Genomic DNA, 24,682 nt, shown 5'->3' with positions numbered 1-24,682 from the left:
GCTGCAACATCGAGAGCATCCTGACTGGTTGCATCACTGCCTGGTACGGCAACTGCTCGGCCTCTGATTGCAAGGCACTACAGAGGGTAGTGCGTACGGCCCAGTACATCACTGGGGCTAAGCTGCCTGCCATCCAGGACCTCTACACCAGGCGATGTCAGAGGAAGGCCCTAAAAATTGTCAAAGACCCCAGCCACCCCAGTCATAGACTGTTCTCTCTACTACCGCATCTCATGTAGAGCACTTTAGTCAGAGTTACAGGTATCCAGAAAAAAGCCTGACCTGGATGTTGATGTGTTTGTCCTGCAGCATCCTCTGCAGCTCCAGCAGACTTCCCTTCAGCGTCCGCAGCTTCCTGGCCAGCTGCTCTGTGTCCTCCCTCATGTCCAGCCACGTCTCCTGCCTTCCCTCCAGAAGCAGGCTCTCGCTGCGCATGGTCAGCTCCGACAGGGCCACCACCTTCTGCTCTATCTCCTGCAGCATGTTCTGGAGCAGCAGGAGAGAGGCCAGCTCAAACATCGTGCTGCCTTCCAAGTGTACCCTTCAGTCAATCAGGCGCCAGGCAGACAGTTAACCAGGCCCACCAGGCAGACAGTTAACCGAACCCACCAGGCAGACAGTTAACCGGGCCCACCAGGCAGACAGTTAACCGAACCCACCAGGCAGACAGTTAACCGGGCCCACCAGGCAGCCAGTTAACCGGGCCCACCAGGCAGCCAGTTAACCGGGCCCACCAGGCAGCCAGTTAACCGGGCCCACCAGGCAGACAGTTAACCAGGCCCACCAGGCAGCCAGTTAACCAGGCCCACCAGGCAGACAGTTAACCAGGCCCACCAGGCAGACAGTTAACCAGGCCCACCAGGCAGACAGTTAACCAGGCCCACCAGGCAGACAGTTAACCAGGCCCACCAGGCAGACAGTTAACCGGGCCCACCAGGCAGACAGTTAACCGGGCCCACCAGGCAGACAGTTAACCGGGCCCACCAGGTAGACAGTTAACCGGGCCCACCAGGCAGACAGTTAACCGAACCCACCAGGCAGACAGTTAACCAGGCCCACCAGGCAGACAGTTAACCAGGCCCACCACGCAGACAGTTAACCGGGCCCACCAGGTAGACAGTTAACCGGGCCCACCAGGCAGACAGTTAACCGGGCCCACCAGGCAGACAGTTAACCGGGCCCACCAGGTAGACAGTTAACCGGGCCCACCAGGCAGACAGTTAACCGAACCCACCAGGCAGACAGTTAACCAGGCCCACCAGGCAGACAGTTAACCAGGCCCACCAGGCAGACAGTTAACCGGGCCCACCAGGCAGACAGTTAACCGAACCCACCAGGCAGACAGTTAACCGGGCCCACCAGGCAGACAGTTAACCAGGCCCACCAGGCAGACAGTTAACCGGGCCCACCAGGCAGACAGTTAACCAGGCCCACCAGGCAGACAGTTAAGTGGACCCCCAGGCCCATGGTCTGTATAGACCCCTTCATTAGCAGCAGGTCTCTCATCATTGTAGGGCCACCTCCCTACCAACACCCTCGCCTCCCTAACAACACAGCACACTACCACTAATCCTTCACGTCCCATGTTCAGTATACATGTTCCCGCTCAACTATAGATTCCCAGGTGGCCTGGATCACAATAGGTCCTTGCAATGAAAAGATACTGGAGCTACCACAGAAGACCCAAAGATTCCTACATGAAGGGTTAATCCTCCATTAAGATGAGACCCATAGCCTTGCCTAAGTGTATATCGGTAAGTTAAACAGGTCTCTTCAAGAAAGGGAGTGACTCCCCCCTCCCCCTCCCCCTCATCCTCCACCCTCCCTGCCTGTCAGTTGGGATTCCATACTTTGATATTCCAGTAGGCTGGCCCACTTCCGCCACCAACCAATCCCTGCAGTCGGAATTCAATTAATCTAACGAATAAGCCAGCCCCCCTGCTGACCCGACCCCTATGTTGTCACTGAATAGGCCCCAAGTAGAGACACAAAAGACATCTGCATAATCTGCCTAACTAGACTAGTGTTACAGCCGCTTAGTAACCTAACCAATCCCCTGAAGGCAGCCCCGCCCTCTAACTATGCTGCTAACACTCTTGTTTACTGCTGCCAGGTTTCTACCCCGCGGGGTGGATCCATATGTGAGAGGCAGAATCAAAAAGCAGGAGTTATAGTGAGATTTAATCATTGGAAGTTAAATGAACGGCTGGGTAAAAGGGGAAAACTCATGTGAATCACTGAGGAACTGTTAAACAAAGGGACTCTGTGTGTGTGCATGTGTGTGTCTGTGCATATTTACGTGTGTGTGTGCGTGCGTGCCTGTGTGTGTGTGTGCGTGTGTGTGTTTATCTGCCAGTAGGGGGACCTCTGTTCTAACCTGGCCGTCTATGAGCTGCTCCTCCTCAGCACTGGGACAGAGGGCTTCGCGGGTGCTGAGCAGCCATTGGTCAATCTGGTCAGCTTGGTTGAGGTAATGTTGTAAGGTCTGCTCCTGATGCTGCTCCTCTAGACGGTCACTGACACGCTCCTGATGCTGCTCTTCTAGACGGTCACTGACACGCTCCTGATGCTGCTCCTCTAGACGGTCACTGACACGCTCTGATGTTGCTCCTCACGGTCACTGACACGCTCCTATGCTGCTCCTCTAGACGGTCACTGACACGCTCCTGATGCTGCTCCTCTAGACTAACGCTCCTGATGCTGCTCCTCTAGACGGTCACTGACACGCTCCTGATGCTGCTCCTCTAGACGGTCACTGACACGCTCCTGATGCTGCTCCTCTAGACGGTCACTGACACGCTCCTGATGCTGCTCCTCTAGACGGTCACTGACACGCTCCTGATGCTGCTCCTCTAGAGTCACGCTCCTATGCTGCTCCTCCGCATATTATCTCTCCTCAGACGGTCACTGACACGCTCCTGATGCTGCTCCTCTAGACGGTCACTGACACGCTCCTGGACAGACCAGGGCAGCACGGGACAAGACATCACATGAAATATGCTAGGCACAGCTAGTTGTTATGCTCACGAAGCTTGACTCCTCAATTTACATACTTTTAATGGCCATCTCAACTTAGACACTCAAACCTTCAAATCTACTGCTTAATTAACATCTGATCAAAATCAAATAAAATGTAGTTTGTCACGTGCGCTGAACACAATCTTTCCGTGAAATGCAAAAATTCGCTAAATAAACTAAAGGAAAAATAGTAACGCAATAAAATATCAATACAAATCTGAGGCAGTGTCAGTGCCCCTATCTGTCACAGATATAGAACACGGAGCTTGACTACCTCCAGTAGCTGTCGTTCTCCTGAGGCCTTCATCTGTATGGTGGCCATGTCGTCCACAGCAGCAGAACCAAGCTCGTCTGAGAAGCTGGTCTGCAGCTTGTCTATCTCCTCCTGCGGCCTCTGAACCTCCTCCACCCCGGCCTGGTAGAGGAAATAACAGTGTTAGTTAGGATGGGAAGGCTATGCTGAGCACTGAGCATTGATTAGGGTTGGAACCATAATATTACATTGTAGTTGACGAATATGGAAAACATAGGGTCATGCGGAAATTGGTATCTTGAGCATAGCGAAATGTTATGTTTTCTGTCTCAAGTGATTCTGATACTCCCTTACCTGATGGGCTTCCATATGACTATCTGTGCTCCGGTCAGCCTCCAGTGGCTTGTTGAGTTTGGCCTCCATCTTAGAGGAGATAGACTGAAGAGAACCCTGGTCGCACTGCTGCTTCTCCAGCACCTCATACAGAGACCTCTGCTTCTCACTGATCTGAACAGGAGAGGACATAGCAGTAGTCAAAAATAGTTGTACTTCACAGTTGATTTGTAAACTTTTCCACATAGTTGAGGTAGTCAAACATAAAAGCAAGTGAGGATAGGACATACACTACCGTTCAAAAGTTTGGGGTCACTTAGAAATGTCCTTGTTTTTCAAAGAAAAGCACATTTTTTGTCCATTAAAATAACATCAAATTGATCAGAAATACAGTGTAGACATTGTTGATAATGTTGTAAATGACTACTGTAGCTGGAAACGGCAGATTTTTTTTAATGGAATATCTACATAGGTGTACAGAGGCCCATTATCAGCAACCATCACTCCTGTGTTCCAATGGCACGTTGTGTTAGCTAATCCAAGTTTATCATTTTAAAAGGCTAATTGATCATTAGAAAACCCTTTTGAAATTATGTTAGCACACCTGAAAACTGTTGTTCTGATTAAAGAATCAATAAAACTGGCCTTCTTTAGACTAGTTGAGTATCTGGAGCGTCAGCATTTGTGGGTTCGATTACAGGCTCAAAATGGCCAGAAACAAAGTCTTTCTTCTGAAACTCGTCAGTCTATTCTTGTTCTGAGAAATGAAGGCTATTCCTTGCGAGAAATTGCCAAGAAACTGAAGATCTCATACCAAACTTTTGACACCAAACTTTTGAACGGTAGTGTAGGTAGCAGCATAAATTAGGTATATATGAATTGCGTACCACATTCTTCAGGGTCTCCCAGGAGCGTTGAAGGTCATCTAGGTTAGCCTCAGATTCAAACGTCGGGTTATTTAGCTCCTGTATGGGAGCTCTGGGGAGGGTGTCTCGTCCCATCTGAAAGAAGACAACACAAGTGAGCAAAATAAGCTTTCACAGATAGAGGGGTTGATGTGTAAGCCTTCACAGATAGAGGAGTTGATGTGTAAGCCTACACAGATAGGAGTTGATGTGTAAGCCTTCACAGATAGGAGTTGATGTGTAAGCCTTCACAGATAGGAGGGTTTGATGTGTAAGCCTTCACAGATAGAGGGTTTGATGTGTAAGCCTTCACAGATAGAGGGGTTGATGTGTAAGCCTTCACAGATAGAGGGGTTGATGTGCAAGCCTTCACAGATAGAGGGGTTGATGTGTAAGCCTTCACAGATAGAGGGGTTGATGCGTAAGCCTTCACAGAGAGGCACCACAGTGTTACTTGGTGTATAGGTCGGTAAACATTAAGGTATGTGGGCAGGAACTTAGTGGAGAAGTACAGTAGCCAGTAGCTATGAGTTAATCAGTGCTAATGCAATGGATTTAATACAGGATGACAGGGGATGGAGAGAGAGAAGAGAGAGAGAGGAAGAGAGAGGGCGAGAGAGAGAGAAAGCGAGAGAGTGCTCAGTAGGTGATACCTGGGTGTGAGTGCTGGGAGAAGGGGAGCGACAGACAGGAGAGGAGATCTCACTGCTGGTACCCTCCTCCCCAGACTCTTCCATGACGGGGGACAGAAGGGTGTGACAGCGGCCAGCTGTCATCTGACACACCGCAGGACAGTTAGAGAGGACAGATACACAAAGAGCATTCACGTTTTAGAGACAGTCCATCACCAAGATGGTTTGAGTTAGTTAATCAATCAGATCATTCATGCAGAACTCAGTAAGACTAGCACATTCAGCAGTCTTTCTGACAGACAGCATGCTAGACGGGAGATTCCAGATTTGATGAAGGGTCGCAGGATTAACAGTGGAGTGATTTGTCTGAGTTAGTTAATTACCGGTAATCAGAAAATACATGCAGTACAAAACACATCATTAGTAAAGGAGGGGAGTCAGCCAGTCACCATAAGAACAGACGGTTTGTCTGTGTCTCCATCCAGGTCCTCCACAGTAAGCCCCGCCCGCTCCGTGTCACTCACAGTGAGTAGCATGGTGTCGTGTTTGGCCTTCACAGTCAGCATCTTACACTTGGAGTTCAGACTGGCTATCTCCTCCTGGTAACCCTTGATTTTCTGGGCCAGCTCCTGTTAGTAGCATCCCAATCACAGTCAGTGGTTATGGTCACAACAAGGGAGCTAAGCATCTATATACACTGTAGGCATACACTTATACAATGTTTATTTAGTTTATTTTTACATTTGTTTTGGATACCTACTTATCAGAACCAGTACCATAATCTAGAGGTTTTCAATTCCTTTATATATGCAAAATATTAGATTTTCTTCCACTGTCAATGTGGTGTACTATACCTCATGGTGTAGGATCTGAGCCTGCAGTTCCTGGATGTTGCTGGTGGGAATGGGTTGGTCCTGGATGACCCTGTGGGCGTCCTCTATCAGCCCCTGGAAATGCTTCGCCTCCTGCTCATACTGCTCATACTGCACAACAGCCTCCTACAGAAGGACAGGAAACCAAGGAACGTCAATACTGGTGCACAATGTAGGATGTGAACTGTTCGTGGCTTGCAGGTGTGGCTAACTGGATTTGAAACCCTGGTCTTCTGTGTGCCTCAAGACTGTTGTTATGTTGAGCTAAAACCTAGGCATTAGCTCGGGGAATTAACACAAGTCTTCAGTCACAGGCAGTCTTATTCATTATGCGGTTTCTCATCCGTTACACAATGTGCTGCGGCCTCCCTACCTGTAGAATGTTGCATTGCTGTATTGCAACATGCTGTAGCTGGCTGGCCTCCTGCTGTAGGCCCAGTGCTGTGTGACAGATAGCCAGGCCAGGCATCACCTCCTCTGGGACACGCAGTGCGCTCTGACACAGCTGCACTGCCTGCACCTGCTGCTTGAAGCCCTCCATCTCTGACAGCACACGCTAGGAGAACAGACAGGAGGAAACTTTACATTCTACCGTCAAGCCTTAAGTAAGTGTGAGACGTAGGTAGGAGAAGTAGAAAGAGACAGAGAAAGAAGAGGATGTGAAGATGAAGAACAACAACAACAACAAGATATGAGAATAAAATGCTATTTAAAATTCTGTGTTATTCTCTGGTTAAAGTAGAATTGAAGTTAGCTACCTGTCTCTGGGCCAGTTGTTCTTTGAGACTCTGTCGGGCAAGTTCAGGAGAGGTCAGTGTAGCTTGGACCTGTTCCAGAGCCACTTGTAGGGTCTTCACCTCGTACTCCAAAGGCTCCATACTCTGAGGGGACGACACAGGACACACACGGGTTATTCTTGGAACCCAGAACCAAATCTAGTGAGTGCTAGCTGGCTGGCTAACCAATTCATGTTAACCGCCTGTCAATAGGACTACACACAGGTCAATCAATCAAATATGTTTTTATGTACAGGTGAGAATAACACTGAGATGCTAAAAGCTATTTACACATTGACAAAATTATGCACAACGACTGACTCTGAAACAAAGACTAACAACAATGCAACAGTAAATTCCGATGCTAGGCTAAATGCTAAGCCAGTGTATTCAGTATGTCTGAGTCAGTACCTTGGCTGCGTCCTGAAGGCTCTGCAGCCGTGTCCTGATGGTCTGCTGGAGCTCCTCGGTGTGGCGGCTCAGCTCACACACCTGCTGGGACATGTTCTCTGTCTGCAGCACCTCAGACAGCAGTTCCACCTTCTCTCCCATGGCCTGCAGGTCCCCATGGAGCTCTCGAGACTCACGCAGCATGGACTGATGATGGGGAGAGGAGGAAGACAACACAATACAGGTAATGAATGGAGTAAGAGGACACTGTCTATGAAAATGAGTGCAACCTAGTGATGGATGAATCCTGAGAGGTGCCGGTTAAAGAGAACCAACATCCTGGATCCCTGGTTAGAGGGAGAATGATAGGACAGGGTAACAGAACACACACACACACACACACACACACACACACCATCGCTGCAGAGGGTACAGTGGAAGTGAACAGCGAGAGGGTTTAATACAGTTTGTATTAGCATTTTAATCCAGCAGCTCTCCATCATGTGTTTATTCATGTCGATCTCCACCCACCTCGTCCATCCTTATCTGTTCCTGCAGATGAGAGGAGGAGTTCCAGATGATGTTGGCCCTCACCAGGCCCTTGGCTTTCTCCGACCACCTCACTATGAAGTCCAGCATCTCATTGTACTCCTCTAGATGGGTCCCTGCCTGGAGGGAGAGATAACAAGAGAGGCAATGAGGAACTAGGGAACAGGCGTCAGGGAATTGGACACCTTAGTGACACAGACAATGTGTGTTATGATATTACTAGGATTAAAAGTCAAATGGCCCCATGTAAACACTCTGGGCTGGGCAACACCGTACATTGATGCCATCTCTTCAGGGTTACAACAACAACTCAACAGTGTAACAACAACTAGACTTCACATGTATTTTGTATTTTTACCCAACCTTTTCTTGATACAATTGGTTCCTAACCTTTTTGAACCAGATGGTCCTACACTCGGCCAGTCTGGCAGTGTGGTGGTGGATGTCTCCTAACTTGATGATGGCATCACTCAGCTGTTTGGCCAAGATGGGGTTTCGTCTTCCGAACTCCTGGACCGCAGCATCCAGCTCTGACAGAGTCCGATGACAGCTCTCCAGGTCATCACAAAGACACTGTGGAGAGCAGAGGAGAGAAACTCTGAGTTAATAAATAAACTGACTAAGATAACAGCTCTGTATGCTCATTCACTTTGTATGTAGAGGGAAAACAACACATGTTATGTAAGAGCAGAAAATAATATTTGGAATATTTGAGTTTACTTCCTGAATTTACTAAATTGACATGAAATTGACCCCAACCCTGATTAAGAGCCGTATGCATGAGCCTCTTCAGCTCGCGCTCACCTTGGTCTCGTCTTTAGCGTGATGGACATCGCTGGCTTTGTCATTGAGACTGGTGGAGATGGCTTTCATCTTCTCCGACACGTCATGGATCCTGGAACTGATGTCCTCCTTGATGTCTCTTGTCTTCTGGATCTCTTTCTCTTTGGACAGAACCTTGGGAAAATCAGAAGAGGAAGGAAATACACAAATCAACCCTGTTATAATGTACATCAGTAAAAGATAGTTGATATAGTGCGATTTCGAAATTTGGTTGTGCATCAGCAGGTAGCCTAGTGGTTAGAGTGTTGGACTTGTAACCCGAAAGGTTGCAATATCGAATCCCTGAGCTGACAAGGTAAAAAAAAAAAATAATAATAATCTGTCTTTCTGCCCCTGAACAAGGCAGTTAACCCACTGTTCCTAGGCTGTCATTGAAAATAAGAATTTGTTCTTAACTGACTTGCCTAGTTAAATAAAGGCAAATACATAAAAAAAAACACAATTAGCCCATGTCATCAATTTTTGGGGGATTGGTAAGTTAGAATAGTGGCCAGCTATTTAAACTTGTAGTGAGAATGGTTGAATTACCAACCGGGGTGGGGCCCATTGATCATCAGTTATCGTATTAAAAACTGCAAACACCATATGGCAAAATGTGTAGAATTGCAGGAAATTAGTTATACAATTGCAAAACCTTCGCAAAATCTTACAATTGCAAAATGTAATGGATGTCTATCCATGCCCTACATAGTCCAGTACAGTACCTGGTCCTCGATGGCCCCCAGTGCTAGGGACACCTCAGCCAGCTGCATGGAGATCTCTGAGGGCAGGATGGTGTACAGATCCAGATACTTGCTCTGCTGCTGCTCAGCTATCTTATCCACATGCTGACGGTAGCCAATCACATCACCGTGAACCACCTGTACAATACATAAGAGAAACATGGTCATGTCCACATGTGCCAATACTCGAAAACAAGCAACTCACATAACAATTCTTTAATTCACACCACAGCTAGCATCGATCCCAGCCTGAGACTACGCCATAGCATACAATACTGCTTGAAACAACAGTTGAGTAAATGCCTTATGGAGTTTTGGCAATGAACTAGTTATTTTTGTGACAGAGTCATATGTAGTCAATAGAATGATGTGTTAGATGGTGTTAACTCTGTCTTTAGTTCCATAGGGTTTGCCAGCTGCTTACCTCCAGCTCCTGCAGCAGAGCATCTATATCTGAGGCGGGGTTGAGGAGCAGCTCCCTGGTCTCCTGGATCCAGGCTTTGACCACACTGAGATTCTTCTCTACCTCCTCTCTGTCCCTCAGCTCCACCCCAGCCTGGGTACGCTTGGTCTGCGCCTGCTGCAGCAGACTGGTGGAGGAGAGAAATAAAACCACTATTATCTGTATTCAAGAGTGAAGGCGATGGAAACTTTAACCCTATGTTCCTCTCGGAATGAAGAGGATTAAGTAAGTAATACTAAGCATTCAGGTCCTTCTTTATAGGCCTATTGAGTTGTTTATAATATAACCAACAGATCATATTCTAGCCTTGAAAGCAACGTCTAGAAATGACATTTGAAGGCTAATCTAATTTGTGAGTGACCAACTGATCCATGTAAAAAAAACAATATTGATTGTTTCAATACCTTTCCAGGTGGTCTTGTACTGCTCTGATCTCCTTGAGACTGGGTAGTTCGTCCTGTCCAGAGGTGGGTGATGGTGAAGGGACCTCCACGTCATGGAGCAGGCTGAGGGCATACTGACGCAGCAGGGTGAGGGAGGACAGCTCTCTCTCTACATCCTGGATTAGCAGCTCATGCTGGTCCAACACAGACTGTAGGGTAGCCTTGGAGGCCTTCTCCACAACACAGTCTATAATACGGCTCTGTAGATCCTCCACCATGCTCCTCAGCTTCACCATCTGAAATGAACGAAGACAGGCACATGTAAAATACTTTGCTGTACCTATTTAGCCTTGTTCCAGATGTGTTTATGCTTATATACCGCAGCAAACATCTATGGCAGGTTGTTATGTCAAACATAAGCTGTAAGCACTAACATATGGATCAGGCTAGGATCTATAATGTCAGGATATATGGGGAACAGATACACAATACAGTATATGCTATTAGTATACTGTTTAGTTCCTACTATTGTCTTCTCTACAGTTTATTTGTATAGGCTACAGCGTGAAATTGTACTATTTGAAGTACTATAAGAACCGCTTGGCGTTGTTTTGCTTAGTACTCACAACTCATCTAGTCATGTTTAATGTTTAGCGTTGCAATACCTTCTCTCTGAAGGTCCTCCACTCCTGGGCCGTCTCCTCCAGTACCCTCTCCTGCCCTCGTGCCACGCTGCGTAGCCGGGTCCAGCGCTGCCACACCGTGGTCATGGAGCGGCTGATCGTGGCCTTGCTGGCCTCACTCCCCACCAGCTCCAGTTGTGATGCCTGCTCCTCCAGCCCTGTCAGCTTCTCCTGGAACCCATTCACCATCGACACCAGGGACTGGCAGGGAGGAAGGAAGGAGGGAATATACACACAATGGAGGAGTCATTGTAAATCCACATATTACCCACTGGGCACAGACGTCAATTCAACGTCTATTCCATGTTGGTTCAACGTAGTTTCATTGAGACTGGGAATCAACAGCATTATTCAACCAGTGTGTGCCCAGAGGGTAAGTTCTTAACAAATCAAGTTCTCCCTGGAAAATGTTTACTAAAGTTCACTTTTTTGTGCTTTGATGACTAAAGATTAATGCGGATTACTCTTTCCTTAGCAAAGTAAGCAAGAATGTACAAGTCAAAATAAAAGACACTCTTTATTTTCCCATGGTCCTCTTTTACCCTGTGACTCCTGAGTTTCTCCTCGGCCTCCAGAAAGGTGGCAGCCTTTGCGGTGGAAAACTCAGTAAGTTTCTGCTCTGCCTCGTTCATCAGTTCAATCACCGTCTGCCTCGCCTCCTGGTAAGACTTCCACTTGGCCACACAGCTAGGGACAGTCAATTTAATTCAGTTATTGTCCCAATAGGACATTTCATGGTGCAGCCAAGTATTTACAGAAGATAGAACATACAGATGTAGTATCTTAATTAGATCACTCTTTTGTTGTTGCTGATAATATTCATGCACCACAGGAAATGCAGATGAGCTTCATGATTTACATAAATCCTGCGAAAACCCGCACTAACACATAGTGCAGGTTGCTGCAAATCATGTTGCTGCAGTATTATTTTTGCTGCAACAATACTGGCCAAAGTAAGATCCAACATCTGTGTGATACACTACATTGTGTTGGAGGGGGGACATGTGTTGGAGGGTATATCATGTCTAAGTTTCAATTGAGTATGTCATAATGATGACGATCACATTAAAACAATCCAGTCCAATCACTCTCGGTCTTGAGCTACCCATCTCTGCACCAACGTCTCGCTCTCTATATTCAAAACTTTTAAACCCTTATTGTCAATGTTTTGGTTACAACCTTTTCTTCTAATTCTGTACCTGATCAGGACGTCCTGGTGACTCTGCAGCTGATCCCGGACTTCCACTCCTCTCTGCTGAGCAGATTCCACATTCAGTCTGAGCTGTTCCTTGGTTGTGGGGTTAACCAGGTTCTCCAGTTGGGGGGGCAGAGCCTCCAACTCCTGCAGGTGGTCTAGGAACTTCTGCTCCCAGGAAAAAGGGAGAGAACAACTTCAACTCTTATCCTGTTGCGTAAATAAATTAACGAGTGCTTGAAGCTAGCCTGAGTGCTAGTCTGTGCTATCATGTCACTCTTTGTCATACTGAAATGTATCTGGCAAGAGCACCAACAGATCAGGGACCAAGCTAGCTTGCAACAGGCAACCCATCACATCAAACAAAGACAAAAAGGCCAACATTCATTAGATGCAATTAATTGAAGCTTTGTTTTAATTTTCTTATAGCATTGTGTCTTTAATAGAGCAGCCACCTGCTCTGAGGCCAGGATGTCCTCCTGCTGGCGGAGACACTCTTCGTAGTTCTCTACGTCCACCCCCAGACTGGCCAGCTGTAGGAAGGCCACAGCATCCTCCAGCCACTCACACGCAGACTGCATCCGGAAGTGGTACTTCTGACACAACGCCAAGGCCTGCTCCAGGGTGATCTGGAGAACAGACAGGGGAATCGAGAGGGTGAATATGTGAAGCCAACAACACCAATACATAATGTCAACCAATAGGTTCTGTTACTGCCATTATTACAGGTTTGCAAAATTCCATAAAACTTCCCAAAATTCTCAGATGGAATTCTCCAACCGGGATTTCTGAAAACCCCGGAAAAAACCCAACTCCCTTATATTGTAACATATTGAGACAGTATGATATTTTCTTACCTGTTTGGAACTCATGGCTTGCTGTACATCAGCCTGTAGCTTGGCCATCTCCTCCAGGCTCAGGTCAACGTGGGCTGGGACTAGTTCATTGGCGCTGGTGTACTTCTGCTTCTCCCTACTGCTCAGGGCCGCCACGATCCTCAGCCTGGACTGAACCTCATCCTGCATAATCTGCTGTTTCCTGATCTCTTCCTGGACCTTTTCTACCCTCACGTCCTCCACTACCACAGCACAGCCCAGCTCATCCCTGATATGCTGCAGCCAGTCTAGTGTTCTCTTCACCTCTGTCTCAAAGTCTTTACTCTGGACAAACCTATTCTCACACTCCACTATCAGCTCCCCCACGGCAGACTGTAGGGACTGCAGCTCCTCCTGCCAAAGGACCACCTGTTCCCTTGAGGTCTCATGGGCAGCCTTGTCCAGCTGAGGAGCCAAGTCATCCATCTGCTCCATGAGTCTGGAGAGGTGAGAGCTGGCGCTCTGAAGACTCCCGGCCAGGGCATGGTAATTCTTCAGCCTCTCCTCCGCCGACTGGGTCTCTGCATTGACCTTGACTAGCTGTTCTTTGGTAGCCTTTAGCTCAGAGTCCACCTGCATGGCCATGGCCTTGTGGTCCTCGAAGGACTCCAGTGTGTCGTTGAGATGCTCCACACGCTGTTCGATGAGCCTCTTGAGCCCATTGTAAAGGCTCACCAGCTGGGTCAACTCTTCAGGTCTCCAGGGTTGACCGGTGCTGCGGAAGCCTTCTTTCTTCTGGTTCAGTTCGCTGACAGCCAGACCAAGGTTGCCCAGATCTACCTGAAGAGCTTTGTAGTCGCTCAGTAAATTCACAACCTCCTCTGTCTGCAGACCAACAGGCTGCATCCCTAAGTTATGGAACTGCTCCTCAAGTTCTTTCAATGCATTATGAGTCACATCTATGAAGGAGGCGTACTCCTTTCTGGCTAGGATGGCCTGCTCGATCTTCTCCTGTTTCTCTTTGGCCAGAGCCAGTATGCTGTTGTATTTCTGTGGCAGGGCATTGAGTTTCTCATCCAAGTAACAGTGGTCCACTTCATTCAGAGTGGGCAGGATCTCCTGACCAGTTCTCTGGACGATCAGTAAGAGGTTTTCATATTCCATCGCCTGCTCTACTATCTGCCGGTACTTCAACAGCTGCACGTTTAGCTCCAAGTCGCCATTCATGAGGTTGATTTCAGGGAAGGTCACTATGTCTGCTTGTTTCAGCCACTGACACATCTTCTCCAGGTCTGCCTTGAAGTACTTCCTGGAGACAAGCACCTTGTCCAGTTCTTGGAGCCTCTGGACACATTTCTGCAGGGCTTTTTCAAAGATGTTCTGCAGCTCCTGCAGCTTGGTGAGCATCTCCACCTTCTCGTCCTGTATGGCGTCCTTCATCAGGTCTCTGCCCTGAGACCACAGGGAGGTCAGCTCGCTCTGGTAGGCCTTCAGGCTGCTCTGGATGTTCCTGCAGGCCTTAACCTGCTTGGCCAGGTTGTCAGGTAGCAGTGCGATGTACTCCTCCGCCTGGGCCTTCTTCTCATTCTGCTGGACCCAGGTGATGGACTGGTTGACAGCCTGCAAGAACTGGGTCCTCTCAGTGAAGGCCTTGCTGAGGTGCTTCCTGCGTTGAGCCACCTTTATTTAATTTGCACACAAAATACAATATATATATTTTTTATAACATGAGTTACAGTGTAAACATAAGGTATACATGCATGTGCAGGAGAGGTGAGAAACCCAAATAGCCTTTTATAAAACCTTCTCCCACCTTCACGCTGAGTGACTCCACCACGGCCTGAGTGTCTGAGATGAGCTGCTGCAGGCGCTGGCACTCGTTGAGCCCCAGGTGAGCCAGGACACGGTCAGCATCACTCATGGCCTGGGCCAGAAGCAGCTGCTTGGCCTCCAGTTCGCTGCAAATGCTGAGGTGGTCGAAGAGGAAGCTTTGGGCCAGCTCTGGAGGAGGACTCATCTTCATGGCTTCAGAAAGGCCTGGCTGCTGCTCCTCGGCCCACTCCCTGGCCTCCTTCAGACGGGCCTCCACCTGAATAGAATAGAGTAAAATAGATACTTTATTGTCCATTGATTAGAACTGAAATGTGTCTTCTGCCTTTTACAACACACACAGACCTTGGCCAAGTCCTCCAGGGTCAGCACAGAGTCCTGTATCTTCCTGTTGATGAGGCTCTGCAGCTGAACCCAGCGCTGCTCAAAATGGCTGATCTGTTCCTTCACCAGCTCCTTGTCGTCCAGGTTCAGGTGGTGGGTGACTTTCTGCCTCTGGTCCTTCAGGTCCTCCAGAGTTCCCTTCTGGTCTTCGAGAGCTATGGCGAGCTTCTTCAGTGCCTCCAAGTGCTCAGATGAACTTTCAGCATCAGTCCTAGGGAGGATATGAAAATATAAAATTACTGGATATTATAATGACTCTTTTTCAAAGTTAAGACATATTCTAATGAAAATAGAGTCATTAGAAGAAGTTCAGGTCTACTGCTGAAAGGGAATGTTTGAGAGACATTGTCATGGTTTTTATAATGATGGTACAGCTCTCAAACTCTTAAGTCATGTTACCACTGTCATGGCAACTATGACTATTCAGCTATTGATCCCACACAGAGTCAATCTTCTATTTACATAAACAGAGTGCTCTGGAGTCTGGTCCCACATCAATAGACTTTTGCAATGAAAGGGACTGCTCATTCACTAGCAAATAGCAACAAGACCTGCTGGAGTCAGCCAAACAGAACCAAAGAAATTCTAAGTTGTAGCTTTTTTGTGATGTTGTCAAAACATTATGTATGAACTTTAATTGTGCATTGTGATATTATTGTGGGTGGAATCAGAGCAAAATTAGTGCAATAGATCTCTGGATCTCATTCTATAGTAACTCAGTGATAGGTTTCAGATAGATAGATGACCCCACCTGGCCAGGTTATCCCACTCCTTGGACACTTGCTCAAACAGTGCCTCCATGGCTGTGATGCAGTTGTGGTACTCCTGGATCCTCTGCAGGTCCTCCTGTCTCTGGCCCTGCAGCCTGTTAGCTTGGTGAAATAGCCCCAGCCAGGCATGGCTCAGACGCCCTATCTCCCCATGTTCCGGGCTGTCCTGGCCCGCAGTCAGACGACTCACACTCTCTGTCATCCTGGATAGGGTGGCTTGTTTACTTTGCAGCTGTTGGCTAAACTCCTGTTGGAGAGAGTGGAGAGAGATTAATTGGATTTGAGCAATGTGCATGTTTGATCTCCTGCTGTGTTAGTGGTTTGTATATGAGCAAACTGCTAATCGGTGAAACTGATATTGACTGTTACACACTTCTTAAATCTAGATTTAATGTGGGGAGATCAAACTTAAGTCTTCTTAGGGATCCAGTGAAGATGGAAGTGTGACAGTGCTCCCTAAAAATATACAGTACCAGTCAAAGGTTTGGACACACCTACTCATTGAAGTTTGTATTTTAATTTTTTCTATTTTCTACATTGTAGAATAATAGTGAAGACATCAAAACAATGAAATAACACATATGGAATCATGTAGTAACCAAAAAAGTATTAAACAGATTCTTCAAATAGCCACCCTTTGCCTTGATGACAGCTTTGCACACTCTTGGCATTCTCTCAACCAGCTTCATGAGCTAGTCACCTGGAATGCATTTCAAATAACAGGTGTGCCTTGTTAAAAGTTAATTTGAGGAATTTCGTTCCTTCTTAATGCGTTTGAGCCAATCAGTCGTGTTGTGACAAGGTAGGGGTGGTATACAGAAGATAGCCCTATTTGGTAAAAGACCAAGTCCATATTATGGCAAGAACAGCTCAAATAAGCAAAGAGAAATGACAGTCCGTCATTATTTTAAGACATGAAGGTCAGTCAATGTGTAACATTTCAGGAACTTTGAACGTTTCTTGAAGTGCAGTCGCAAAAACCATCAAGCGCAATGATGAAATTGGATCTCATGAGCACCGCCACAGGAAAGGAAGACCCAGAGTTACCTCTGCTGCAGAGGATAAGTTCATTAGAGTTATCAGCCTCAGAAATTGCAGCCCAAATAAATGTTTCACAGAGTTCAAGTAACAGACACATCTCAACATCAGCTGTTCAGAGGAGACTGCGTGAATCAGGCCTTCATGGTCGAATTGCTGCAAAGAAACCACTACTAAAGGACACCAATAATAATAAGAGACTTGCTTGGGCCAAGAAACACGAGCAATGGACATTAGACCGTTGGAAATCTGTCCTTTGATCTGATGAGTCCAAATTGCGATTTTTGGATCCAACTGCTGTGTCTTTGTGAGACGCAGTGTAGGTGAACTGATGATCTCTGCATGTGTAGTTCCCACCACGAAGCATGGAGGAGGAGGTGTGATGGTGTGGGGGTGCTTTGCTGCTTTTTTATAAATCAAGCCACACTTAACCAGCATGGCTACCACAGCATTCTGTAGCGATACACCATCCCATCTGGTTTGCGCTTAGTGGGACTATCATTTGTTTTTCAACAGGACAATGACCCAACATACCTCCAGGCTGTGTAAGGGCTATTTGACCAAGAAGGATAGTGATGGAATGCTGCATCAGATGACATGGCTCCCACAATCACCCGACCTCAACCCAATTGAGATGGTTTGGGATGAGTTGGACCGCAGAGTGAAGGTAAAGCAGCCAACAAGTGCTCAGCATATGTGGGAACTCCTTCAAGACTGTTGGAAAAGCATTCCAGGTGAAGCTGGTTGAGACAATTCCAAGAGTGTGCAAAGCTGTTATCAAGGCAAAGGCTGGCTACTTTGAAGAATCTCAAATATAAAATATATTTTGATTGGTTAACATTTTTTTGGTTACTAAATGATTCCATGTGTTATTTCGTAGCTTTGATGTCTTCACTATTATTCTACAATGTAGAAAATAGTAAAAATAAAGAAAAACCCTTGAATGAGTAGGTGTCCAAACTATTGACTGTTACTACATATGTTTTACTCTGCACACTGCAGTCTATGTTCCCTGTTATTTTATTGTTGCCGTTTAATTATTAGTTATTTTTCAAATGTTTCTTTGTATTTATTTATTTTTTACTTCAATTTATTTTAGTACATACTTTCTTAAAACTGCATTGTTGGTTAAGGGCTTGTAAGTAAGCATTTCACTGTAAGGTCTTCACCTGTTGTATTTGCATATGACAAATACAATTTGATTTGATGTGGTTAATTGGTGACAATGTTTCAACCACTTAGGTCTGTCATCAGGTCCCTGCTTCCTACCTTGGCCTGGGTGAGCATGTTGTGGGATTTACCCTGCTTCCTCCCTTGGCCTGGGTGAGCATGTTGTGGGATTGACCCTGCTTCCTACCTTGGCCTGGGTGAGCATGTTGTGGGCGATCTTGGTCTCGAGCTCGGCTGGTCTTCTGGAGAGGCTGAGAAGCTGCTGCTCCATGTCCTGGAACTGATCAGATAGTTCCTGCTTCTGCCCCTTTATCTCCCTCCAGCCCTCACACAGCTCCTGGGAGCTCAACATCCTCTCCTCCATCTGTACAGTACAACATGAAGTACACAGCTGAGTGCAGTACAACAAGGAAGTCAACCTATGCATATTCTTAGAAAAAAGGGTTCCAAAAGGGTTCTACAGCTGTCCCCATAGCATAATTTTTTTGGGTTCCAGGTAGAACTCTTTTGGGTTCCATGTAGAACCCTCTGTGTAAAGGGTTCTACATGGAACTCAAAAGGTGTCACGCCCTGACCTTAGAGAGTCTGTTTTATTCTCTATTTGGTTAGGTCAGGGTGTGACTTGGGTGGGCAAATCTGTTTATATTTCTTTGTTGGCCTAGTATGGTTCCCAATCAGAGGCAGCTGTTTATCGTTGTCTCTGATTGGGGATCATACTTAGGCAGCCCTTTTCCCACCTGAGATTGTGGGATCTTGTTTTTGCATTGTGCTGTCTAGCCCTGCAGAACGTTACGTTCAGTTTTGCATTTTTTTGTTTTGTTGGTGTTCATTATTAAAGGAAATGATGTACGCCTACCATGCTGCACCTTGGTCTCCTCATTCAAACAACGAGTGTAACAAAAAGGTTTATTCAAATGGTTCTCCTATGGGGACAGCCAAAGAAGCCTTTTAGATTCTAGATACCACCTTTTTTTCTAGGATTGAACATAGGCTTGTTTTGTGGTAGGTCTTTTTGTATATCAGTTTTATGATTCCTTTGCTGGTTGTTGTATGCATACTATTAGCCTGGTCCCAGATCTGTTAGTGTTTTTGCCTACTCCAATGTCATTGTCAAGTCAGACTTCATGTTTTGCATGACAATTCCATAAGGAGTTGGCAAGAGAGCAGTAACAGACTGGCACCAAGGCTGTTATAGGCCTACATATTCGCCCTGAATTCTAATGACGTGAAATGTAATGCTCTTTTTATTGTGAGAACTTGCGAGAGTAAGATGTGTGTATTTATTGCTGACCAAAACTGGCACGTGCGTGTATCCACGTGTGCCATCCCGCGCACATTGATTTTGTTCACCCACACCAGGAGCGATGAGGACATACAGGTTAAAATATCAAAACAAAACCAATTATATATGAACCAATTATATTAATTTGGGGACAGGTCAAAAAGCATTAAACATTTATGGTAATTTAGCTAGCTAGCTTGATGTTGCTAGCTAATTTGTCCAGGGATATAAACATTGGATTGTGATTTTACCTGAAATGCACAAGGTTCCCTACTCCAAAAATTAATCCACAGATAAAACGGTCAACCGATTTCGTTTCTCATCATCTCTCCTCTTCCCTTCAGGCTTCCTTTTCTTCTTTGGACTTTATATGACGTTTGGCAACCAACTTTACGGTACATTACTACAACTGACTGGAGTGTGGACCTCAGTTCATCTTTCAATCACCCATGTGGGTATATGTTCCTAAAAACCAATGAGGCGATGGCACCTGGGTATATGCTCCTAAAAACCAATGAGGAGATGGCACCTGGGTATATGCTCCTAAAAACCAATGAGGAGATGGCACCTGGGTATATGCTCCTAAAAACCAATGAGGAGATGGCACCTGGGTATATGTTCCTAAAAACCAATGAGGAGATGGCACCTGGGTATATGCTCCTAAAAACCAATGAGGAGATGGCACCTGGGTATATGCTCCTAAAAACCAATGAGGAGATGGCACCTGGGTATATGCTCCTAAAAACCAATGAGGAGATGGCACCTGGGTATATGTTCCTAAAAACCAATGAGGAGATGGCACCTGGGTATATGCTCCTAAAAACCAATGAGGAGATGGCACCTGGGTATATGCTCCTAAAAACCAATGAGGAGATGGCACCTGGGTATATGCTCCTAAAAACCAATGAGGAGATGGCACCTGGGTATATGCTCCTAAAAAACAATGAGGAGATGGCACCTGGGTATATGCTCCTAAAAACCAATGAGGAGATGGCACCTGGGTATATGCTCCTAAAAAACAATGAGGAGATGGGAGAGACTGGACTTGCAGCGCATTGAGCTTCACAATTAGAACCAATTTCTATTTTAGCGCCTGGCCACACAGACGCTGACTGACGCACGCGAGCAGTGTGTGTGCAATGATTGAATAACATGTATGGGTAAATGTATTTTGCAACACTCGCGCACCCAACATGAGCAGTGTGGTCAGCATGTTACATATGCCAAATACTTGAAACTGAAACTTATGGGGAAAACCCTGTTGTCAATAGTGTAGTGACAATGTGATGACCAGAAGTGAATGTACAATAAGACCAGCCCACACACCGTGTGTTTGACCTGCTGGACTTCCGCAGCAGTGGCTTTCACAGCATCATCAGACAAGTCACACACAGAACACACCAGGTCCAGGTACGTACTGGCCTGCTCCTGTAGAGCCCTGTAGTGCTTCACCTGTACAGGTAACAGGGGAATATACAGACAAATGGCATCAGCTTGATAAAACATTTGTTCATTTCCGTTATTTATATTAATTAACCAGGTTGTACAAATTAGGTCAGAAGCAGAGCCTTCTATTTGACTTGATGAAGGAATTCAGAATGGTGATGAAATTCCAGAACTTCAAGGCATAACCCAGTTGTCATGGAAACAACATTACTGTGTCATTTGATTCTCATTCTTTGCCTATAAAAGAGCAAGGGGATAACCAGTCAGTCAGACACCTGTTTGAGGGCCTCCTGCATGCCAAAGGGATGTTGACAGTGCAGCAGTAGCTCCTCATTGACGGTGGAGAGCCAGGTCTGGCACTGCTGCAGAGTGTCCTGGTGACTGACATGCTTCTGCAGTTCTCTGTCCAGACTCTGGTAAACCTGATGAAGACACACCAAGACAAGTCAGAAGATGGGGCAGGTTAGAGGGAGATGGAAACAGTAAGAGAGTAGAACAGAGCAGAGCAGCGGAGCGTGTTACAATAGCACTCACACACTGTGCGCTGCTGCAGATGGCTGAGTAGCTGTCTCTGGTGCCCTGATGGTAAGCCTTGACCTGCTGGCTGGTCTTAGCCTTCATCTGGTCCGTTGTACAGCTGGACACCAGGTCATCTCCTTTCTCCTTCAGACTGGTCAGGCGCTCCTCAAAACTAGCTATTTCCTCCATGATTGCCTGAGAAATATGACAGACAAGAGTTAAGATTAGAAAAAGCAGTAGACAACAATTGCATTTTAGATTGTTGGTTTTGAACTTAAGAACTTACATAATTTCATTCTGATTGATTGTCATACGGTTCCATTCCATAACATCAGTCAGTCACCCACCTTGTGGTGGGCCAGTTGTTGTGTGGCCGTCTCCATACTACAGGTCTGCATGGAGTCTGAGGTGACCAGCCTACTGGACATCTGTAGGAGCCACTTCTCCACCTCCTGGAGCTCACTGTTGTAGCACTCATGCTCCTTCACCCATTCCACCAGACTCTGGACCTGGCTCTGAAAACAAGTTCAAATCACTTTCTCTCATAGACAATTACAGTAGACGTCTCCATAGCCACACCAATCAGGTAAGATGATTACAGATGATGGAAGCTCACTAATATTGTAGTCGATGATCACTGCAAGTGGTAGCAATTATAAGACGTTTAGGGGTTATGATTAATGGTATTTTTTCAGGGCGCCTTTAGCTCTTCTAGCTAGAAGTGTATGTAGTATAACGGTAGCGCGTAGAACCATTGAGTCCAAAGCACAGCTTTCAATGCAGGACACCTACCTTGGCTGCAGTGCAGAGTTCCTGGTAGTCAATCTGCAACCTGTTCATGTTGTCTCTGATGGTGGGGTCACAGACCATATCCAGCAGAACCTCTCCTTTCTCAACCACTGACCTCACTGCTGACTCGTGGGACTGCACTGTCTGCTGGATTGTCTACGTGAGGAAGAAAATGTTCTTTAAATGTCAATGAAATCATTCAGCTGTTGTTGAAAATTATTATTTCTAACGCAGCATAACTAAATAGATGGACAGACAGACAGACAGATAGATATCGATCGGGAAGTTGAGGTTATCAACAGTAAACACAGCAGCATGTGAGCTACCAAGCAGATTAGCATGACATCAGCTAGCCTATGTACCTTATATTTGGCTAACTGAGCCTTCTTCTGGTAGAGCTCAGCTTTGAGCTCGATGGGTGAGCTTAACAAAGCCTTGGTCTCAGCGAGCCACTGTGCCTGGGCCTTGTACTTGTCCAGGAAGTCTTTGGAGAGGGAGATGCATTTCTCCAGGGAGCTGTGCTCCGTGCGTAGCCCATCCATCAGGCCCTCTAGCTGGGATCTATGAGCATCCACCTCCTCCCTCAGCTGCTCAGCTTCTGGTTCCTCCAGGAAGGCCACGGCCCGCTCTGTCTTCTCACGCATCGTCTTCAGGAAGCTGTGGCCCTGCTCCATGTCACTCTGAAGAGCCTGGAGGAAAGACACACAAAGTAAACAGAAGCAGTTATGCCTGTGACCATAACCTTTTCAGAGGATGAAAGAAAGCAAAGAGAGTTTGAGACTTGGTAGTGTCACTGTGATGCTAAAGTACACTAGGTCCGCACTGAAAAAGTATTTCAAAAGAGCTTACTTTTGCGACATACCAGTTGTTGCCTACCAACTAAGCTGCTAGAGGCATGGCTTCCATTTAGCTGAAGCTCAGACTATAGTCTCTCTCGCCAGACTCAGGGCAGCAGCTGTAAGAAGAGTCTGTTACTGTACCTCCAGTGTCTTCATCTTCCTCTCCATAGTAAGACGGTCTACTACACTGATGCTGATGGCCATGGTGCTGAAGTTGTTCTGGGCCGAGCTCAGCCAATCAGAGAAGGTCCTGAACAAATTCTGGGCCTCCTCAATGCAACACACCTCCACCTGCAGCTGCTTGATGCTCTCCTGCAGTACATCAACAGACAGCCCAAGGAAAAAAAGATAGAAACAGAGATTCTGCACTGTGGTAGCAAACTGGGATGTGTAAATTGCTCCAATGTGTGTGTGTATGTGTGCATGCTTTTGTGTTCCTGCCTATGTGTGTAACTGAGCAGGACGTACCAGTAGGTGCAGTAGCAGGGTGTGGTAGCGGGAGGTGAGCTGGGTAGCTCTGGTGCTGACCCGGCTGCTGATGTGGGTCTCATCTATGATCTGCTGGGCTAGAACACTCAGACCCTCCACCTCCTCCTGGTGCACTAGCACCTCCTCCTGCCAACTCTGTATACATAGAGAGAGAGAGAGAGAGAGAGAGAGAGAGAGAGAGAGAGAGAGAGAGCGAGAAACATAATTTAAGCTCTGCTTCTATTGGTACTTTGAAGTAAACCCAGGTTGGGCTGGCCTTGGAGGGCTGGCTGAAATTGTGTTTCCACTGCCTCAAGAAAATAGAAATGATGTCATGTTGCTAGGTAGACAATATGTGACTGCAGCTGGCTTCACTAATGTTGAATAATTTAATTCACCCTCACCATGCTGTAACTAACGTTAGCCCATACTCCTGCCAGTGCCAGCCAGGCTCAGAGCCATGTCTTTAGCTTGCTGACGTTAGCTAGCTAGTTAAACAGTTAGCGTCATCGTTAGCATAACTAGCTAGCTAGCTTAATTCCTACCTTGCTTGCCATGGCATTGGCTATTAGCTAGTTAACCAAGCAAACCAGACAGCAACAAGCCAAGATGAGCTAGCTAAACATTGTGTCAGCATCCAGCAGTGATCAGCTTGGTGGTTGCATAGTAACGGCGTCACCAGCCCAAATTCTAATCGAGCAGACACCAGTTGTGAAACAGGGCTGCGTTGGCCCTCGGCCCAGCTCGATTTTGAGAATTCCATTCCAGCCAGCTCGAATTTGGCCCTAATTTCCCCTAATTTTAAGTGTCAGTTGAAACAGGGCTTTATTGAAACACCAGCACCTCCTATTGGAAGACAAGCTCAGAGAGACATACAAACACCGGACATCATGTACTGAAATTCAGGCACTGTAGAAGACGAAGAAGAAGATGCTGACCTTTTATCAGTTGGAGTTGAGCGTCCTTGGTGGCACGGTTCGACCGGCGATGACTCCTCAGTTGACCTTTGCTCTCCATGCTATTCAGCCAGCTGTCCAGACACTGAAACTTTTGCTCCATCTGGCGTAGCTTGGCCAGGGCACTGTTGAGCTGGGCCCTGGTGTCTCCAAGCTTCCCCTGGTACAGATTCCAGTCCTGCTGCAAGGTCTCCAGGATCCGGTCCTCAATTTGGGGGACACCCCAGGGCACAACCTGGTCTCTACTATCCAGCAGGGTGTTGAGTAGGGCCTGGCCCTCCGTGCACTGGACCTGCAGCTCCTGGAAATGAATGCAGAGAGGCATTGTTATTCAGACTGAACATTACGAAACATTACTG

General features: G+C 46.7%; 1 protein-coding gene across 2 annotated transcripts in view; it reads right to left on the bottom strand.

Annotated features, from left to right (window-relative positions):
* syne1b (spectrin repeat containing, nuclear envelope 1b) overlaps positions 1-24,682 on the bottom strand; it is a 137,535-nt gene that overhangs the window by 43,849 nt on the left and 69,004 nt on the right. The window contains exons 69-103 of one of the 2 annotated variants that reach the window (XM_045723662.1): positions 24,309-24,624; positions 23,368-23,525; positions 23,041-23,211; positions 22,423-22,749; positions 22,064-22,216; positions 21,619-21,786; positions 21,287-21,466; positions 21,028-21,174; positions 20,633-20,758; positions 18,212-18,388; positions 15,798-16,063; positions 15,008-15,257; positions 14,646-14,921; positions 12,875-14,512; positions 12,473-12,646; positions 12,022-12,185; positions 11,365-11,509; positions 10,805-11,023; positions 10,161-10,435; positions 9,718-9,883; positions 9,276-9,431; positions 8,533-8,685; positions 8,119-8,301; positions 7,711-7,848; positions 7,201-7,386; positions 6,772-6,894; positions 6,387-6,569; positions 5,996-6,139; positions 5,591-5,770; positions 5,163-5,285; positions 4,492-4,605; positions 3,626-3,778; positions 3,293-3,433; positions 2,378-2,527; positions 283-486 (exon numbers count right to left, since the gene is read on the bottom strand). In XM_045723662.1, the coding sequence (XP_045579618.1) occupies positions 283-486; positions 2,378-2,527; positions 3,293-3,433; positions 3,626-3,778; positions 4,492-4,605; positions 5,163-5,285; positions 5,591-5,770; positions 5,996-6,139; positions 6,387-6,569; positions 6,772-6,894; positions 7,201-7,386; positions 7,711-7,848; positions 8,119-8,301; positions 8,533-8,685; positions 9,276-9,431; positions 9,718-9,883; positions 10,161-10,435; positions 10,805-11,023; positions 11,365-11,509; positions 12,022-12,185; positions 12,473-12,646; positions 12,875-14,512; positions 14,646-14,921; positions 15,008-15,257; positions 15,798-16,063; positions 18,212-18,388; positions 20,633-20,758; positions 21,028-21,174; positions 21,287-21,466; positions 21,619-21,786; positions 22,064-22,216; positions 22,423-22,749; positions 23,041-23,211; positions 23,368-23,525; positions 24,309-24,624 (7,827 nt within the window). Of the gene's footprint in view, positions 1-282; positions 487-2,377; positions 2,657-3,292; positions 3,434-3,625; positions 3,779-4,491; positions 4,606-5,162; positions 5,286-5,590; positions 5,771-5,995; positions 6,140-6,386; positions 6,570-6,771; positions 6,895-7,200; positions 7,387-7,710; positions 7,849-8,118; positions 8,302-8,532; positions 8,686-9,275; positions 9,432-9,717; positions 9,884-10,160; positions 10,436-10,804; positions 11,024-11,364; positions 11,510-12,021; positions 12,186-12,472; positions 12,647-12,874; positions 14,513-14,645; positions 14,922-15,007; positions 15,258-15,797; positions 16,064-18,211; positions 18,389-20,632; positions 20,759-21,027; positions 21,175-21,286; positions 21,467-21,618; positions 21,787-22,063; positions 22,217-22,422; positions 22,750-23,040; positions 23,212-23,367; positions 23,526-24,308; positions 24,625-24,682 lie in introns of those variants that run through there. The other variant, XM_045723661.1, reaches the window with a different exon arrangement.

The sequence above is a fragment of the Salmo salar genome, chromosome ssa09 (genome assembly GCF_905237065.1).
Source record: "Salmo salar chromosome ssa09, Ssal_v3.1, whole genome shotgun sequence".
Taxonomy (NCBI): Eukaryota; Metazoa; Chordata; class Actinopteri; order Salmoniformes; family Salmonidae; genus Salmo; species Salmo salar.
The sequence above is the reverse complement of the archived record's forward strand: the minus strand, read 5'-3'. Positions and strand labels throughout refer to the sequence as shown.